The 20189-nt window shown below is 35.1% G+C and overlaps 3 protein-coding genes across 6 annotated transcripts; 1 reads left to right on the plus strand and 2 right to left on the minus strand.

The window, feature by feature from the left end:
- Positions 1 to 245: 245 nt before the first annotated feature.
- LOC114741361 (probable ribosomal RNA small subunit methyltransferase B) lies at positions 246 to 6776 on the minus strand. Of its 4 annotated transcripts, XM_028929616.1 has the most exons (18): positions 6603 to 6776; positions 6404 to 6466; positions 6122 to 6276; positions 5537 to 5647; positions 5248 to 5313; positions 4910 to 4993; positions 4736 to 4822; positions 3983 to 4074; positions 3818 to 3878; positions 3506 to 3565; positions 3048 to 3108; positions 2611 to 2718; positions 2074 to 2192; positions 1926 to 1997; positions 1751 to 1836; positions 1257 to 1353; positions 853 to 996; positions 246 to 743 (listed from the first exon to the last, which is right to left on the minus strand). In XM_028929616.1, the coding sequence occupies exons 1-17, from the start codon at positions 6733 to 6735 to the stop codon at positions 865 to 867; spliced, it is 1587 nt and encodes a 528-aa protein (XP_028785449.1). In that variant the 5' UTR covers positions 6736 to 6776; the 3' UTR covers positions 246 to 743; positions 853 to 864. The 4 variants fall into 4 exon arrangements, with proteins under 4 accessions (XP_028785449.1, XP_028785450.1, XP_028785448.1 ...); XM_028929617.1 differs by having other exon boundaries at positions 246 to 996; positions 5537 to 5640; positions 6199 to 6276; XM_028929615.1 differs by having other exon boundaries at positions 246 to 996.
- A 3487-nt stretch (positions 6777 to 10263) lies between these two features.
- On the plus strand, positions 10264 to 13630 carry LOC114741362 (protein NOI4). The gene is made up of 3 exons (XM_028929619.1): positions 10264 to 10363; positions 12221 to 12403; positions 13205 to 13630. The coding sequence occupies exons 1-3, from the start codon at positions 10358 to 10360 to the stop codon at positions 13244 to 13246; spliced, it is 231 nt and encodes a 76-aa protein (XP_028785452.1). The 5' UTR covers positions 10264 to 10357; the 3' UTR covers positions 13247 to 13630.
- Positions 13631 to 15803: 2173 nt separating this feature from the next.
- LOC114741360 (cellulose synthase-like protein E1) lies at positions 15804 to 19553 on the minus strand. The gene is made up of 8 exons (XM_028929614.1): positions 19237 to 19553; positions 18339 to 18675; positions 18103 to 18243; positions 17849 to 17983; positions 17530 to 17742; positions 17053 to 17289; positions 16613 to 16960; positions 15804 to 16519 (listed from the first exon to the last, which is right to left on the minus strand). The coding sequence occupies exons 1-8, from the start codon at positions 19551 to 19553 to the stop codon at positions 15950 to 15952; spliced, it is 2298 nt and encodes a 765-aa protein (XP_028785447.1). The 3' UTR covers positions 15804 to 15949.
- Positions 19554 to 20189: the final 636 nt, after the last annotated feature.

Consider the following 20189-nt stretch of genomic DNA (forward strand, 5'->3'; position numbering starts at 1 on the left):
GCCACTCATTTATGATCTTCTTGGAATGCACAAGAATCATAAACTTAGCTTGAAGCTTTAAAATCAACCAACAAGAATTTGGTCTAATGAAAAGGACCAGTCCCCTACAATACAATGAACTAAAGTTCAAATCTTTACTGAGAAAAGTACTAGCATTTTAATGCTCGACAGTGTCTTAACTAGGATTATCTTCAATAGAAAGATACCTATACCTCGCAGGGGAAAAAAAGCCATCCATTCTCAACTTTGTTCTCCCAAGGTCAGTGGCAATTTCATATAACAAAAACTGCACCAGCCTTAACTGGAATCCAGTACTTACAAGAAGAGTAGCATTTTTTTATTTACATCCATCAAACATTTTACTTCATGAGGTCCTGTTAAAAAAGGAAGTCCAGCAATCTACCAGATTCAGGACCCAAAAAAAGAAAAAAAATTCATGAAGCAACTGGAGCAAAAGTATACATAATATGACCATCGGCCACAAGATTTGCCACAGAAAGTTAGGTGTTTTGCCTGAAAATCGACAATAATCATCCTTCAACAATGTAAGTGCCTCTGTTGATGCTTTTGGGATGCAGCCCATCCGTGATTACCAGGAAAAAAAAAAATGGAAATGCTCTTGGGCTGTAGACCATTCATATATTTTTAAACGATATTTGGGAAAAATTGCAGATGATTCCCTGTTCTGAGTGTGAAATATCCCCCAGAAGGAAAAATGTCTGATTTCAGTGCACGAGACAGTGCTTGCAAAAATTGGAGCGAAGACCAGCACCAATGTAAGCAGCAGTACTAGGAATCGGTTTTCAACTGAATTTTCCCTCAAAAGACAATGAAGATACTGAAGATTATTACCCAGGATTCATTTTATGAAGCTCGAACCAATCGAGCAGCAAAGGAGCCATCCAGTGAATGTTTTACTGGGTTGGAGAAATAGAAGCCACGGTCCGTCACAAAATCAGGCGGAACAAACCTATCTACGGCATCGATGTGGAAATCCTGAATCCCATGGAGAACAGTAAATTAGCATTTATGTTTTAACTTCATAATAGAAACCAAACCATGACTAGTCTTCCCAAAAGAGGTTACATATAGCCAAAGCATTTGATGGTCCATTATTTTATTCGACAGCTTTCCTGTAACATGCCCAGTATTCAATTTCTCTAAATCTCACAAGAAGCTCAAGACGACTAGGCACAAGTGGGTCCAAGAACAGGAAATAAAGTATTTGAAAATCTTAGACTCCAATGACAACTTACTGGATGTCTTGCAAGAAAAGCATCCACCCTCTCATCATTCTCTTCGGGATCTATGGAGCACGTACTGTAGATTAACACTCCACCTGGGTTTACCAATCTACACAAGCAAAAAGATGTTACATGAAAGACAATAACAATGAATTGATCCCCCTTACTCAACTTTACCACTAGTCACCATTATAGAGAGTTCTTCATCCAAAGATTCACTGAACTGATAATAGTTCTCAATCAGCCATTCATAGAAGGCAATTTTCAAAACCAGAACTAACTCTCATGATGTGCAAATAACAACTGAAACGGTAGTCATAAGTCATAAATCAAGATTTTTAGCCATTGCGTCTGAAAAAAATTCTACACACCTTATAAGAAGCTCAATATAGTAGCTACCAAGACAAAGAAATCATAACTTTACAAATCCGTGCACCTCTCATGAATTAATACATGAATAGAGGACAGTTTTTTTAAAAAAAAAAAAATTTAAAAATTGGCCTTACTTGGATGCTGCATCTAGCAGCTCATCCTGTAATTTCTTTAATTCTTCCATGTCCTCTAGCTTCCGGTTCCAGCGTAAGTCCGCTCTCTTGAAAAGCCAAAGATTAAAAAAAGGTTTGTCAGCGAGAAAAGAAACCGGAAGCAAGATGGGTGATCGCAAGATGTTTAATATAGTACCTTGGAAAGAACACCAAGTCCGGAGCAAGGAGCATCCAACAAAACTTTATTACACTTAAGTGGTTTGCTATCCTAGAATTTCAATACAAAGCCAACTTATTAAAAATAAACAGATTCTGAGCTTTGAAATGTAAGTTTAATGACTTACAGGTAACTCACGAAGATCAGCATGGATGGCGGTAATGACACCATCAACTTGGTGCAATTTTGCTGTCTCTTTAAGAATTCTCAATCTACCACGATTTACATCAATTGCAAACACCATACCTGGAACAAATAATCTTCTTCTTAGCACACATATTCGTCAGGTGGAGGGACACTTGTGATTCAACGTCTCAGCAAGACAGATCATTGACACTAACACTGCCAGACAGCTTATATGACTAAGGAGAGTAATATCTGGAAATAGCTAGCATTTTTTTTCTCTGACACAGACAGCAAGTTCTAATGTTTGGGGCACATAAATGGGTGAAAATTTAAACTGCTCTAATATAAAGAGGTCATGCAAATAATTGTGGTTGCCAAGGACAAAGGCTAACTTGGGGGAAATTTATTAAAATTCTTCAGGATGGATGTCTTTTATGGAGAACAAAACATTACTAAAAAGTTTATCATAGTCTCTAAACCAAAAGAAATCCCACATGGTTTTCAGATGTTCAATCTCTTTCGTAAGAGCTAGTGATACCTTGACCACGTAAGTGAGAGGCCATGTACAGAGTCTTTCCGCCAGGAGCAGCACAGCAATCAACAATGACTTCACCAGGCTGAGGATCCACAACAGAAACTACCAGACCTGCAATGGAGAATGTACAATCCATTTTATGAGGATAGAGGCTTGTAAGAATTATTTTCAAAGAAAAACCATGGTTGAAAATTTTTCTTATAATCAACAAGCGGGTCACATATATCCTATCCAGTTTGGCCCCTGAAAAGAAGAATGTGGCCTATCAAGCAAAAGGAAATCCTTTGCAAAATCTAAAAGCCTACTAATATATAACCACAAATATTTACAGCTGATTATTTCTGATAGATCATCAAAATAAGGCAAAGGCCACTTTTCTGAGAGAAAAGAAGCTTGAACATTATAGTTAACCCTTCTATCAGATAAGATGAAAAGATTACCTGCGCTCTCATCCTGAACTGAGCATAAACCCTTCTTAAGCAGACCAGCATGAATGACAATCTATAAGGGCAAAAAATAAAAGAAAAGGTATAAATAGTGAAGAACCTGAAGAACAACAAGACTTCAATGTCTCCAGTGTGAAATTAGGGGACCCCCCCCCCCCAGGGGGGTGATACCCAAAGTAGATAGCTCAGGCGGAAATGACACTATCTAATAAACCTCTTAGGCTATTGCATAAGTTAGAAAGCACACAATATATAAAGTCCCGCCCCATCAACTGTCTACTAGGGATATTTTCTTTATCATCTATTCTCCACCTGCTTCACTTATTCTATCCTTCATCTCTCTGGATTTTTACCATTTATCAGTTTATGGCTCCTTAAAAGGTTATTAGCCCAGTTAGGAAACTCAAAGATCATAACACTCTTATAATCAACTCATTGTCTAATTTTCATACCTGTAGCCCAGTTTTGATGCGAACAAATTCATCCAAATGTGATGAAGGCGTGTGCGGGACCTGAAGTTCAATAAAACAGACTTAAATTGGGAGTGAAATAGATTACACAAGGACAGTAGGTAAATTAGAATTATGGTATGCAGATCAGTAGCAGATACATTAGCCACAGCCCACAGAGAAGAAGGAATTCATTCCAAAGGAATTCAAGGAAGACGAAATGTAAAATTTTTATAACAACTCTAAAAGTACAGAAAGATCATGTGGATTATAATTTTAAGCAGAAGTTATCACTGCATGGAATAATGGTAGTACCTTCAATGCATTAAGCTGTGCCACAAGGTCAGCTCTTGAAAAACCTCTTGCGCGGTTTGCCCTAAAATTTGTATTAGCATAGAGCTTGAATACTTCATTTGCCCTGTCATACACCTTGTACTATTTTGGGAGGAGCAGAGAATACAAGAAGAAGCAGTCACTAACCTTAAACTGTAACTGGGTTCACTGTTGTTCCAGATCATCAATTTGATAGCTTCTCCCTGCCCAAGATGCTTTGTCCATCTTCTTACCATCCACTAAGAAAGAAATAATAAGAAGTAAATTTAGCCTCCATTTTCATGAGAACGGCTATCATAAAAAAATTCCGTGAACAAAATTTCTCACCCTCTCTACATTACAATATTTATTTGGATGGACATTAAAGTCTTCATTGTCATAACTAGCTTTTTGTACAAGACAAAAATCCCAACCATTAACTATCGACTCAAGTTATATGAGAGAAGACGCAGCACTCAAACTGTTTAGTTTCTCAAAACCTCATACACAAATTTGATAAAACTAAACACTGAGATAGTACTAATATGAGTCCATTTAGAAAGCACTACAGACATAAACTTGGGCAAATGATGTATTAAGCATACAATTTTCAAATTTCTTTGTTGAAGTGCAAAGACATTTTGCATATCTTATGCTAATACACCTTTTCCAGATGATGATCTAGACAAATAGTAAGAAGCAGGGGAAGTCCAATAAAAATATGATCATCTTTAAATGAGTATGATAAAGTTTCATAAAACAAAATACTCAATCAATTATCAATCCAGCGATAGTGAGAAGTACTAGTAATGCTGGCCAGAGGAAAAAATATCTGTTTATTCCTTATAAGCTACAGGTTTCCAATTCTAGACTTATCCAAACCATGAGTGATGAAAAGAAATGAGAGAATAAAAAACTCACAACTGGATGAGAATACAAAGTAGCAAGAGCACGCGCTTGAGCACGGTCATCACCCTCCACTTTGGGCAAAGGAAGGCTTTCATTTTCCTGTAAGCCAAATATTAGTGAAGTTAATAAATTATTTATAGTTTTCAGCTCATTTCACCACAGTTTATAACATGGCAGAAAGAATACCTTAAGCACTGCAAGCTTTCGAAGGATTCCATTGACCATGTTGCCAGCACCAGGTCTGAGAGCAACTTTGGCAAGCCTAACATTCTGCATTCCATATGACAGGAACAATAAAACAATTGAGGTAAAGAAAGAAGGAAAGTGAGAAAATAGAAAGCAAAAGGTACTATACAAGAGCAAATCAAGAGGATTATACAGTGCAGATATATCAGCAAAAATTTGAAAATTCAACAAATAAGAATCCTTCTAAACAGAAGTTCTATTTGTTTTCTGATATCTGCTCATATAACAAACCGACTTATTCTCCAAGGAAACAATACACAAATGAGCAAGTAAATTACCTCATCAACAACAGCATAAGGTGGCATATCTAACTGGACAATCTCATAGAAGCCAACCCGTAGAATCTGAGAATGAAAAAAACACTAAGATCAGTAATTAGGTGCTCAAAGAGTAGATGACAAATTCCATGGTTTCACATACAAAATCTATATTCGATCATGATGAACCGCGTGAGAGTCATGATTCAAAATATTCTTGTCTAATCCCATTTACTTGTATAATAATTTTTTCATATAATTAGATTACTTGTATAAACATGTTCACAAGAAGTACAGAACCTTAAATCACCTGCAACAGTAGGGGTTCCATGCTAGATATATCTTTATCGTGACTTATTGAACTAATCAAATGATCAAGATATCTTCTCCAACGAATTGTTCCCCCTACAATGTCTGTAACCTTAGTTGAAAACAAGAATGGAAAAGAAAAAAATCAATACAGTGACTCATGAGTGCTGCAGGACAGATAAGAACTTAATAGATCTACCATAATACTCCTCTGGTCCTTAATATAGGGCCCAATTTTTGAGTTGATTTTGGTCCTAAATATAAGACCCATTTATCATATTTATCAATTTTCTCTAAATTACCCCTATAGATACTCCCTCAACCATAATTAAGTAAAAGAGAGAGTGAGAGGTATTAAGAAAGATGATTATGGTGTTTTAGGAAAAATGTGTCAATTTTCTTATAATTAACTAACTTACCTAACTTCTTTAATCTAATCAAATTAGTTAAATGGGTCTTATATTAAGAACCGGAGGAGTACAACTGTTTTGGATGGGTTTAAAAATAATTTACCTAGATTCAGTCTAATTAATAAATAGCATCAAAGTACAAAATGAAAACCAGAGAATGAAGTGGAAGTTACAACCAGCCTGAGATCTTGATCATTTAACTGCCGGGTGCGGAAGCCAAGAGTTCTTTCAACATATGCCATCTCATTCTCACCTGAACCTTTGCCTTTCTCATTGAGAAGGTCAGCAAAAGCACCTCCAAACTCTATCCTCATCAACCTAACCGCTGATACTGCACGTAGTAGATAAAATTGAAAAAGGATGAATCCGATTAACAAGTGACACTCTCCTTAAGTAGCGTGACTCCAGCTAAATAGTAAGAGTAAGTGATAGCAGAGCAGAGACAAAGACAAGTATACCTGCTCTGTGAGGAGAAACCTCCAAATTCAGCTTCCGGGTTTTGAGCAAGCGATTGGCAGCACCTGGAGTTCAGTCAGTTTCAGTAGTAATAAGCCAGAGAAGCAGTGAAAGCTGAACAATTCAGTGAAATTATAATTCTCACTCACTAAATAGAAGCAAGAATCCGAAAAATGACTTTTTTAAGGGAACTTGAGCTACCTTTTCTGGTTGTGGAAATGGATATCTTTGACCCATTGGTTGACTCACCAAGCTTCAGGGCCTTAGAAGAAGAAGCTGAAATTTTGTTGGGTTGGAGGGGGCAATAGAGACCGAGGCACAGCAATTGCGCCATTGATGTTTAGCTTCTATCTTCTCCTCCCCAGTGCCGATACCATGGACCCTTGAGGATAAAAAAGAAGAAGGGAGAATTAGAATCAAATCCCGTAGAAGAGAAATAATTATTAAAAAGTCTCAATAACAATCTGAACAGCTTATAACGACAAGTCTTACAGAGGAAATGACAACCTCTGAAACTTGTTTTTTAATTATTTTTGTTGCTTGGAATCTCATTATAATTCTCTCTAAAAAAATTTCGATATTTCACTTCCGGTCGATTTTCCCGGTCGATTTACAAATTAAGTGATGAAATTTAACATTTTCAACTCTTTGGTTTAAATTAAGTTTTTAGCTTAATATTAGAGCAACCAATTAGAATTTCAAAAAATTTGTTCAACATATAACCAGATGAATGCATAATGTAATTTGTGTCTATGTGGATTTTGGAGAAGGAGAATAATAATTAGGTCTGAGAACTTCAATTTAATCATAGTTTAATTTCCTTAAAAAAAAACTTTGCATAATAAGTTGAAAATAACAATTGGAAAGATTCAAATTTTAGTTGTGAATTATGATATTTCATTGTTATTAATTCATACTTCTTTTTAAAACTTAAACTCTTATATTAATAATTATCAAAATTAATATTTTTAACTTTTTTAACAAAATCTTCTGAGAACCTAACCGTAATGAATTTAAAGTTTTGGCATTTGATTGTCTTTATCCCATAAAATTACAATCTCAGGATCTCATTAAATAATTAATCTCAACACAGCTTTTCACATCAGGAAAGTTGCCGCCTGACATGAATATTTGTAACGAGGACATGAAATGTTATTCTTCTGCTATTTTCATAGAGGGCCACTTTAATTGAAAGTATTGTTATGAATGGAGTTTTAGTGCTATGAATGCTTTTCTGTTAGTGGCAAATGGTAACTTCGATCATGTTTGCAGTAACCTCAATCTTCTTGTTCATTTTGATTCTAGTGGTGCTTGAAAAATATGTCAATTTTCTGCTTAAATCTATTTCTGCTCATTCTTTCTCATCCTGAGATGTACTCTGTAATTTTATATAATTGGTATTTTAATTTAAAACAAACAACGGAAGGCTTATTGGGAGAATTCCATAAAAAGAATATTAAAATTATTAAATTTTTAATAAAAAATATCTAAAAAAAAAGTTTTATTTTCTTACAAATTAAATTTGTTGTTGTTGTTGGGAATCTCTTAAACTTATTCATGGGAATGTGCTAGTTGTATTTTCATGACATATCTTGTCAAAGATCAATCACTATCGAGGACTCTACAACTAATGTTGGGGTTGTCATTTTTTGATGGGCATGTTGACCACGTCTCTTTTTAAAGAGCAACGCAGCTTCATCTTAAATTTGCAGAATCTCTTTATGTTAACATCAAAATTAAAAAAAAAAAAATCTTTATCGCTTTCTATTCCCTTCTTTTTTTTTTCAATCACCGTCTTACATAAGTACATATTCATCCTTTTTTATTAGCAGTAATCTGATCAGTGCTCCCTCCATCATGTGTTAAACAAGGAAATGCAATCTAATTCACAAGAAATGCTTGTACAATTAGAGGTTTTAAAAGAACAAAACTTACAACAGATTATTTATATCTATTATATCAAGTTTTCTAATCATACTTGTTCCTTTTGTTTTATTTGAATTTATAATTAAATATTAATATTTTAAAATTTAGTCACATGGTTATGTATAATTAAAGAAATTGACACAACAAACAAAAGTTGGTTCAATTGGTGAGGAGTCGATTTATAACCCACAAGGTTGTGAGTTTGAATCCCGCTCTCGACGTGAGAACTTTGTTGGTGGACAATTTGTAAGTAATTCTATAAACGCTTTCTAAACCTGAAGACATGCCCTGGTCCTGGTGAGTTCCCGAGACCCAATTCATCTAAACTTTTATTCACAAAAAAAAGAAGAAATTGACATAATACATATAAAAAATTTAATGTAAAATATATTTAAAATTGTCAAATTTAATTCGGCTTATTATATTTTTTTTTTGCCATCATTATCTGATCCTTTTACTCCATTGATCGTTTCAAAATATAAGTCTTTTTGAAGGAAAGATTTTGTCTCATTTTACTTGTCTATTTATAAGTTCAAATCAATATTTATTATTAAGGCCAAAAAAATAAATATTTATTATTATCATTATAATCATCATCATTATTATTATTTCTCGTCTTAAGGAATAAAATTTCTTCAAATCAGTAGGATTATGATTCGTGTTGTCGCACTCAAAATTTAATTTTTAAACTGAGAAATTAAATCAAACAGAGTTGTCCAAAATTTTTAGGAGTAAGAGTTTTAGAAAGCTTATATTTTGTTTTTCAATTTGCAATCCTTTTTTCGGTCAAAAAAATTTGGAATCCTTTTTTTTAATATAAAATATCTTTTTGGACTGAAATATAAAATATCTTTATCGATGCAAATTCCAACATTGCATTGCAATCCACGAAATGCCTAGGAAGACGTGGGAGACGGTACTCATTTCTTGAAACAAAATAAAACTAATAAATCGGTAAAAGACAAATTAAATTAAAATGCCAATATAACTTGGGATTTTTGATGTGGAGATTATAACACATAATTGCAATAAAAATATGATAACTATAGTGAGGAGAGCCTGTATAGATTATAAGTGTTGAGTTTTATTGGGGACTTTTCATAAAAATATTATATTAAAGACAAATTTATGTAAGTGGGGACTTTTCATAAATTTATTACAGATAAAATAAAGAAAAAATTGTTGAAAATCCCTAATGAAAATTTTATTGCCCAGGATATTTGAAATCGGTAGGTTGTTGAACGGGAACAATTTATTTTTAATTAGTGTGTGACAAAAATCTCAAATATGTGAGAATTTATTCTACTTTGAAATTTTTTACACATAATTAAATATATATCACAAATAGTTGAATGAGAGTTGCACCATTAAAATTAAAGATTCATTTTGTTTTAGTCCCCAAATAAAAAATATTTACACATAATTAAAAATATGTTGTGTGAGTTGTATGTAGCTAAGAACTCACAAATTTTCGGATACGTTTGGTCAATAAATTCTTAATGATGAATTTTCAGCAATTTTTTTAAATAAAATATATTGTAATTCTAAATTCTAAATTATAGATTTATATGAATCGATATGGACAGGCTGCCCACAGAGGCGAGCCCCAAGACGCCTCACCTTCCAAGAAAAGAAAAAAAATACAGCGTCGTCGATGATTTCCGTTTGCCAGCTCATCAATTCCGTTCTTTTTTAACCCTTCCTCGGTATCTGTCACCTTGCCGTGCTGACTCTGGATTTAACGGCAGATTTCCATCTTTCCGTTCCCGTTTTACACATAACGGCGTTCGTGCCAAGCCAAAATGGAGGAGCACTGTAACGCCGTTTCCTTAAAACCGTCCAATACTCCAAAACTCCGTCGGGACAGGCCCATTTTTGGCCCAAACTTATACAAATCATTTTGCTCCATGTCACAGTGCTTCATCTTTCTTTCTTTCTCTCTCTGAATTTTCTTCCTTATTCCTTTTATATATTGCCATTTCGAACTCTTTTTTTGCCTTCACCGGAAAAGTTTTTTCTCTCCAGGATTGATGTCGGTATGTGGAATCTTTTTAATCATTTCTATTTTCTTCCGCTCTTCTTTTGAATATATATTGATGTATTGGGATGATTTCCTTTCTGATTATTGCCATTTGTATTGCTCCGTTGCATACGATTTCTGATCGAAGATTCATGTTCAGTTTGTTCCCCGTTTGCCTAGATGGTTCCGTTTTGTATCTGTTATTCCCTTTTGGTTCAAATGATGTTTCGATTTATTTGCAGGTTCGATGTATTCATTTTTTTTAATTTATGGATTTTCGGAATATGATCCTTTTTTCCATTATTTTAGTTTGAAGACGTCGATGATTAGCTCTAAAGTTCCTTCTTTTGTTTTTCACTTGGTGGGGGTGTGATGTATATGAAATTTCTTGGATTGTCGAAGCTGGTGTTATTTCTGAACTAAATTTCCTGTGATGTCCGTCTTGTAATATGATCCTGTGATTAATGAAGGAAGTTCATGCTATCGAATTCCCCTAAGTTTTTTCAACATTTTGTTTATTGGTTATGATACTTTTGAAAAGTTGTATCATTTTGTCCACAACACTCGACTTTGATAAGAGTTTTGATCTGATGCTCCATTATAAGAATATGGAAGATTACGGCTCCTACGAATTAGCAAGGCTGCCACGTTTTGAGTATATGTTCCTGAATTGAAATTGTGTAGTGACGGAACAAATTATTCTTGGTATGCTGCTCTTCAGCATATGAATTCAAATCAATAGGTTATATACGGTTCGTTTCTGTAATCCTGTTATATGGGGATTTGAGGTTGATGGAAGTAAATGTAAAAATTCAATTTAACTTCAAGATATTTTTGTAGTATAACCACATGTTCTGAGATATTGTTTGCAACAATTGGTTCTTCTTCATTATTTTTGGGTGAACTTTGGAGTTCTCATCTGTTTGATATTGGTTCAACACAGTATTTTTCCTACTGCTGCGTTTGCAGCTTTGTTGTCTTAAAAAGGGAAAAAATTGTGATTCTGATGTGTCAATTTTGGCCTGAAAGTAAAATCTGAGTTAGATGAAGCACTTGTCCTGATTGTTTTTTCGTTTACCAAAATTTTAGAATCCTCTGTACCAGGATAGAGACCAGATTTGATTTAAACTGGCAAGGATGGTTGCTTTAATCACAATTTCATCTATTAGCTTTATTTTTCTGTGTCAGTGGTCTTCAGTATTGGGACTGGAATTTAGTAGGATAATACCTTAAGTAGGTGTGGTTATGCTGTCAAGTAAACTTTGTGGGATGTTTGCATTTCTAGACCAAACATTTAATTGTCCTTAGCTTAATTCACCATTCATAAAAGAATGTGTTGGATGTACATGCAGTTGTTGTCTTTTTATGAATAGAATTGATTGGTATTCGTTGTATTATGCAAAAACTTGTCTCAGAGTTTAGATGGAAGAATCATCACTCAAGATTATGGTTGGGAACTAAATGATTGTAGATTCCATATCCTTAGTATATTGGAAAATCTTCAAAGTTCCATGGATAATCTTCTGTTCCATAGATAATTACTATTGTAATGTACTTTCATTACAGAAACATTGGTTTTCTGTGAATTTCTCCTTTAATGAGTTGCTTAGAAGTTGATTGTATCCAGCAAATAGTCATAAAAGTGCCCTTTTTATTTGGTTTGTAGCATTTGAAATTACTTGTTCTTTACCGTTTGGCTCATATTTAGTTATTTTTAGCACTTTCAAGAACCTTATATGATGGCAGGTTTCCTTGCCAATAAAAGTTACTTTTTAAAAGTTCTCTGGATTTTCAAATGCTTAAGCATAACATGGATGTATGTTCTACTTTTGGAGTCTGTAATTTAATGGTTACTTATCTGATTATCCCTCAGGAAAAGGGTCGGCCACTGCCAAAATTTGGTGAATGGGATGTCAATGATCCTGCCTCAGCTGAAGGATTCACCGTGATATTTAACAAGGCTAGGGATGAGAAAAAGACAGGTGGCAAACCTGAGTCGCCTGGAAAGGCTGATCCTCAAAGCAGGCCCGCAGTAGAACCTGCCAAAACGCAGAGTGTAAGCTGTTCTTGGTTGAATCTTACTTTTTCGTAGAATTGTCTGTTTCTGAACTTATTCAAGTTATTCAATGAGATGTATTTTGTCCTCTTGAAGATGCTGGTTTGATTAGATGAAAGGTTTTAAGCTTACGTTTACACTGATTCTGCTATTTATTTGTTCGTTTGCATGTATGCATGCATGTATGTATTTAAGAAACAATATAGTGGTCGAAGTGATCTATTGTATATTTTGACAGAGAAGATAGTCAGGACCCAAGCCTTTGCCAACTGGATCCAAGACCTGTTGTTAAAACAGTGATCTATATAGGTTATAACCTCTACTGTTTTCTTTGTTAGTACAGTTCATAACTACAGTAGATCTCTATGCCTTGCAACTTTATTGAGGGTCGCATCCACAATACTGTTGCATTTGAATTTGAGATATAATTTCCCTTATAATAAACTCTGGTTAGGATGGAGGTGAGGGGGCAATTGTCAACACCCAGAGGAAAAGAGAAGTAGGCTGTGTCTGATGAATCTAATATTTTTGTCTCTGTATGGCTGATCTAACGTAGGGGTCCTTTGTTTGACCTCACTGTCAAACTTGTTCTTCTTATTGATAGTTGTGCATGCTTCCATCTGTTATCCTGGTAGCTTTTCTTCTTTTGTTCATCCTGTTCTTGGGGAAGGGGTGGGGTCGGTCGTTTTACTGCAGTTGGTTTTGTTAGAGTTTAGCTGTTGAAATGGAAAGAAATAATCATCAATCAGGCTGCATTTACTCACCTATACCCCTTCTTGAATGGTTTCTCTGGGTTTTCAGAAAAAATGGTTCTGCTGCATGCAACCTCCTGCAGAGTCATAGCAACAATGGTTGCCCTGGTGTAAAAGCGGTGAACAGAAGAAAACATTTGTGTAACTAGTTCCACCCCTAAATTATCTCGAAGACATAGGAGCTTTAGATGAATTCTGCAGGGGGTTTGAAGATTATTTGCCATAGTACTGAGTTGCAGTTTGGGGGTGTGCAAAGAAGACAGACTATTATTATTTGTATCTATGTGTATTAATGTTGTGGTTTATTGTTAGAATCGCAGATTGCTTACTGTTTCGCCTCGTCCTTTGTTATGAACTATAGAGAACCCTGTCGGGCACCTCGTATTGTTGGACCATGGACCGAGGTCCTGCTTTATTTTATGAACTGATTTTATTCCCTTGGTTTTATTGCCTGGATAAAGCTTAGAATTTGATACCTCTCTTAGCCTGTTTCTATCATTGTTGGTCGGTTGTCATTAGCTGGCTGTCTTTTCCCAGCTCATACTTCGATTCGATTTCAAACTAGGGAAATAGATTATTTTTGGTTGGTTAGCAAATTAATTGGAGATATTTCAAATTATAACAAAATGATTAAATCAAGTGGTTAGAAATAATTGGCTTGGGGCCAATAAAACTGCCTGTGATGTGCGTATCTTTCATTCTGCTAACAACCTGTGTTATTGGTTTTGCCTTCATGTCTTGGACGAATAGGATGGGCCTGCAGGTGCTGAACCCTTGGTATCTTTTGGGCCTTGGAAGTATCTGTAAAACTATATAGCCTTTCGTAACTCCGACTTCATTAGACATGTGTTTCAAGTAAAATAGTGTAATTATTTAAAAGTCTTAGTGACAGGGTGAGCAGCAAGGATTTTGTTATCATTTGTTATACTGAAACTTGTCATTAACTTTTTATCGAGTTATTGGTAATTACATTTCTTCTCCGCCAAAATTGATCTTTTGAATTCAATTGGTTCTTGTTAAAGACAATGGTGAATGTATTCATGCGTATTGTAACTGTGTATTTCACTCAAAGTTACGACATTGACCAAAATGACAGTAAAAGACTAAAAGTAAAACTATGTTTCCTTGTTTCTTGTTGAGAAAAGGACTCTGTGACACCTGAATCTAAAAGAGAACCCTGGAGACTTGAATATGGTATCTTTAGAAGCAACACGGTGGCCTTGTTCTCTTGTTACAGCGATCTATTGTGCTTCCCAACCACTAGACCACTCATTCACAAGTCAAGCGCTAAGAACCATGCATAAAGAATAATGGCGGCATTGCTATTTTACTTTCTTTTCTTTCTTTTTCTTTTTTTTTGGGTCTCCAAAGTCAAGAGACAAGAGGCACAGTATTCCGCAGGGTACCTTGCATTGTACTTCTCTCTCCAGTGTCACTGTGAAGAGTACTCCACTAAGCAATTAAGACTTTTGATGGCACTATGGCAGTACCCCACCTGGAGGTTGGAGCCCCTAAAACTGATATTTTTGGTGGCATATATGCCACCAAGCAAGACTCTCCTTTTAGAGAAAGCCACTTCTACCCCAAAAAAAATAAAAGCTGGAAAACCACTTTTATGCTATCTCTGCTTTTAATTAGGATTATGCTAGACTCGAGATTAATTTTTGTTAGGCTAGGAGCGTTTAACAATTACATTTTTCAGGATTCAAATCTATGTTTTTCTTTTTGTAAGATAAGATCGCCTACCATTTTAACTAAATTATTGGTTCTCATTCATTTTTGTAAGTACAATAATTTACGCATTCCTGTATGTACAATAATTCACTTTAAACCAATTATGAGCGTGAACTAATTTGGATATTCTAGTTTTTTTTATTAAAGTAAGAATAAGTTGATAAATTCTGAATCGTCCACGTGAATAAATGATTGATTTTTACTTGAAATAAATTTCATTTTTTTTTAGTCATAACACGAAGAAATCCATACACTTGTCGTCATCGCATCCTTAGTACACTTATTTAGTCATTCAGTGAATTTTAGGGTGTGTTTGGTATGAGGGATTTGGAAGGGAGGAGAGGGAAGGGAAGGGATTTTAATCATTTTTCCTTGTTTGGCAACACACAAATTTTAGGAGGGGAGGGAAAATTTTTTAAAATTTCCCCTCCCCTCCCCTCCTCAACCTTCCCTCCAAAATTGAGAGGATTTGGAGGGAAAGGGCAATATTTTGTCATATTATGACCATTATGCCCATATTTTGTCATGTTGTGACCATTATGTCTATATTTTGTCATATTGTAACCATTATGCCCACACCTTAAATAAAATAAGAGCAAAATTATCCATATTAAAATATTTTTCCCTCCCCTGCCCTCTTTTTTTATAAATCCAAACAAGATAATATTAAAATCCTTCCACTCCTCTCCCCTCCCCTTCCTTCCATTAAAATCCCTCCCCTCCCCTTCCTCTCATTGAGCCAAACATACCCTTAAAGTCACCATCCTGCTGCATCTTCTGCTTGATGTCACTTTTTTTTTTTGGGAGAAAGAAAAACTATTTAGGCCAAGGTTTGGATCACCCATGAAATAGGATTTTAACTTAAACCTGTGGAAAACACTCAAAGCAGGCCTACATGGCTCAGTCCATTAATCTAACACCAGACGACAAATTAGGCCTCTGCCGTACTACATTTATTGAGCTTTTTTGTTAGCAAATGTTATGGGAAAAACATATTATTCATGAAACATAATATAAACTAATTAAAACTTCGGTAAAGATATAAGAGCCTAATTAAGACCTAAGTGATGAAGTTCATGCCTTTGAAGAGTACACAAGCACTTGAAGCAAATATTGTAGATTTAATGGCAACAGAGGTTGGCAATCCTCCTTTGTCCTTCCTAAAGAAAAGGCCTTCGTATATTGGCACATTGATGAGAACAAGAACCCCACACAACATAATCTGCAAGATCATCTTCTCCAAAACCCTAATAAAACCATCTTCACTTATAAGAGCATCCATTGATACGCCAAGGAAGCAAAATAGATTGAGCATAGCCAGTGTTGCTAAGAGAGTGAACATCGGAGAAGAGCCTCCAAACTCCATAATCTCCTTCTCGTAGCGTTGGGAAGCGTCTTGTTCTGCAACTTTAGTAGTGATTGCGAAGCCTGAAGCTAGAGGAAACCCTAGAAGCTTCAAGATACTCTCCACGAAAGCAAAGAAGAAAGAGCTTGTTCTCTTGTAAAGCCACATTCTTTGTTCATTCCACCATCCTTGAACCGTGCCTCCACAGCTCAAAAACTCCACCAAGCTGCTAGTGTTTCCCGCAAGTATTACATATGCGAAAGGTATGAACCATGGGCTTGATATCTGATTAAAAAATGCACACCAACACAATTTATTCTGATCTTATTCTGTGCCAAGCGTTAATAAGTAGGCTAAGTAGAGATAGATGATACGTACCTTTGGAAACAAGGGAATGCCCTTAAGTAGACAAAGCGAAGGGACGATGCAGTAATAGAGAATTGGCAAGGACTTAGGTGCCCAGAAGCAATAGTTACAGTATACCATTTGGAGACCTACACTGAGTTTTCCATAAGCATGCCATGGTGGACTGTACTTTGAAACCAAAATCTGAAAGTCACCCTCAGCCCATCGCTTCTGCTGAACCAGTACTTGTCCCAATGTCGTTAATGGCGCTCCTAAGAATGCTTTCCTTTCTGGATTGCAATACACTGATCTCCACCCTTTGCTGTGTATAGATAATCCTGTCATCACGTCTTCCACTGCACATCCATATATTAAACCCCTCTACACTCAAAATTTTATTCTTTATTAGTAATTGTAAACTGCGTGTAATAGAAATTACATACAAATATACAGAGAGAGAGAGAGAGAGAGACCTCTGATCCCCACAGTGTGTTTTGTTCGTAGGTGCAACTAGCAAGAGGCTTTGATTCTTGTTCTTGTTTTTGCAAGCTTTCTTCCATGATGAGTTGGTCATCATCATCGTTGTTCCAATCATTGATGGCATTGTGTTGATCACTGAACTTCCTTCCACAGAGAATATCTCTCCTGTGAAAGCTGCCTGTTCCGATATACAATGAGCCCCCACAACCATCAGAGCCATGTGCTTCCAACTTCGATCACATGCACAAATTAAACTAATTAATCTTCTTCCAATTTACGAAATGTAATTAGGAATAATACAAAAATTAACCCAATCATCAATCATGCTTGTGGTTATAACATATATATGCCACGCAGATCTAAACCTTAATATTTGCAGTTCCAACCTTACATAAAAAAAAACAAAAGAAAAAAGAAAAAAGGACAAAGACTGCAACTTGGATATTGTTTGATAAATTCTGTTAACTGACTTTGTTGAATACTTGCACATGATTCGCATACAAGTCATTCTTGGTGACACCAACGAAGTTCTGTGGGAATTGCACAAAAGCTATTTCATGGCCTTTCTCTTCATCCATGAAGAAGCACAGTGCATCCCTCACAGATTCTGAGCTATTAGACGCCATGTCACAGTCCACGTTCAGAATAATTTTCCCGTTGCTAATCTTTGAAGAAACCCTTATCTGCATTTTTAACCAATAAATCAAATTACCATCGTGATGACTTGTGTATAAATGAATGCATGTATATATGTATTGTGTGATGAAACTTGATGCATTATATATATACCAATGAATTCATGGCTCCAGCTTTAAAATGATGGTGATATTGGGATCTCTTCTCACGAGCCAAGTACACCAGAGTTGGCATAACAGACCCATCTGCATCTTTCGAGTTGAGTGAATCTTTTGTATGAAGCAATATCTAATAAGAATTATATCAAATTAAGCATATATATTAGATAAAGAGGCAAAGTGGTTGAATAGAATTAAAACCATTACTGCTCAAGCTAATTATTAATACTGATGATATTATATATATACTTTGAGAATTGTATCGTGGTCACGTCGAGAAGAATATGCATCCCACTGAGAAAATCCCTTGTGCATTGAACGTACGTCTCTGGGCACTTGTCCCGACTTGGTTGCATCTTCGATTCGTCTTTCCATATCATCATATAGTTTCTACATTATTGAACATAACATAGAGGAAGGAATCAGAGAAACCCATCGTACAAGAAAGCATAAACAAATAAAGATTTGTACTACATATTAATTACCTTAATGGCTGCCAATTCCTGGATCCAAATAGAGTCGTCATCATGATCTGAAGAAGTAGGTAAGCACAAGCCATCCAAATGAGCAGAAGGAGACCTGGGTTCCATATGGAATCTCTTGCAGAAGGGAAGCCATTTCTTAGCAAAAGAACGAGTTTCTAATAAAGCATAGAAGGTAATCTCTGAGGCAGCATCGTCTGAGAGATACACACTCAACTTGTCAGAAGGATAATCATAGGCCATTACTGATAACACTGTGTTCATCACCATCATTGGTGGCTCTTTATCTGGGTCTGCCGTGCACACAAACACGTCTACTCCCGGTAAACTATGCTCATATCTGTTCAAAACACACAAGTTATTTGAAGATCTGGAAACTTATTTTATATATATAGGGTTAATATAATCTTTAGTCTTTCAAGTTTGTTCTTATTTTAGTTTTGGTTTCTTAAATTTTAAACTATAAGTTTTGGTCCTTCAAGGGGTAACATAGTCCAGATCTTTATTGAATTATACGAACCAATATTTTTAATGAAAAAAAACTTAAGAAATTAAATATGATTTGAAATTTGAAAGACCAAAATCAAAATAAGAGTAAACTTGATGAACAAAAAATTATATTAACCATCACATGTGTAAATAAATTATCACCTCTGCTATTCAAAACATCTACAAGCCAGTAAATTTAGCCTTTTTCTATACTTCGTGTATCTCAAAATCTCATGAACAGATTTTGAAAGAGACTTAAAGAACTAAAATTTGCATGTGTATATAACTGAACTTGGTTAGCCAAAAGTTTAGAAACACGTGCTTTTAATGACAAATAATAATCAGATAAACAAAAAGAGAGAAGAGAAGTGAGAGTATGCGTGTGTGTGTGTGTGTGTGTGTAATTACGTACCTTTGAGAGAGTCTGTGCTTGAAGGTTTGTCTGAACACAGGATTCCATCTGAGAGCTTGGGTGAGAAGCCAGTACAGTCCAAAAAATAGTTCAGCAGCAAGCGAACCAACCCAGACGACCCAAGATTTCTCACCATCATCGTCTTCTTCTTCTTCGACCCCACCATGGATATTGAACAAGTGTGAGAATCTGTAAAGCCAGATTGAGAATATTCCGATGAATAGTGAGATAGAGAAGAGCCTGTATGTGATGAGCCACCCACCTGTGGCTCTCCTTGTCTCAAACATTGGATAAGGAATCTCTCCCTTCTTAGCCATGTGCGTTTGTTTAGCAGAGCTGCTCCAATGTGATTTGTATGGAATTGCGTCCTTTTTAACGCAAAATTTTCTTGCCCGGAATAAAATATTTCCAATTTCTTTTGAAATTATATACGTTATATATACACTTGGCATTTCATTTTGTAAAAAAAAAAAAAAATTTCACCAACAAACATTTTGACTTTTATTTTGATCTTAAGTATAAAATCTTAATTTTTTTATCTTTTATATTTATCTATTTTTTTAAGATAGTTCTTATACTTAATTAACAAGAATATTTTAGCCAATATATTTGACTAGCAAGAATATTTTAGGAAAGATAACATCTATTTATTATAAATAACTAACTTAATCTATTTAAATTAATTAATGAGCTCTCATATTAATGACCAGAAGAAATACTCCCTCCGTTCCTTATTATAAGAGACATTTGATGCTTATGAGATGTTCCTATATATAAGAGACACTTAAAAGTTGTCTCTACTTTTTTGTGTTGCTTTCTTATTTTACCCATATTTATTATCTCCAACTCATATTCTCTCTCCTTTCCACTTCTCTTTCTTTTAATAATTTAATTGTTTTCTCTCATACTTTCTCTTCTTATTAATGAGGGCATTTTTAGAAAAAAAAAATTAT

The sequence above is a fragment of the Neltuma alba genome, unplaced genomic scaffold (genome assembly GCF_004799145.2).
Source record: "Neltuma alba isolate B1F8T4 unplaced genomic scaffold, ASM479914v2 tig00003374_pilon, whole genome shotgun sequence".
NCBI lineage: Eukaryota > Viridiplantae > Streptophyta > Magnoliopsida > Fabales > Fabaceae > Neltuma > Neltuma alba.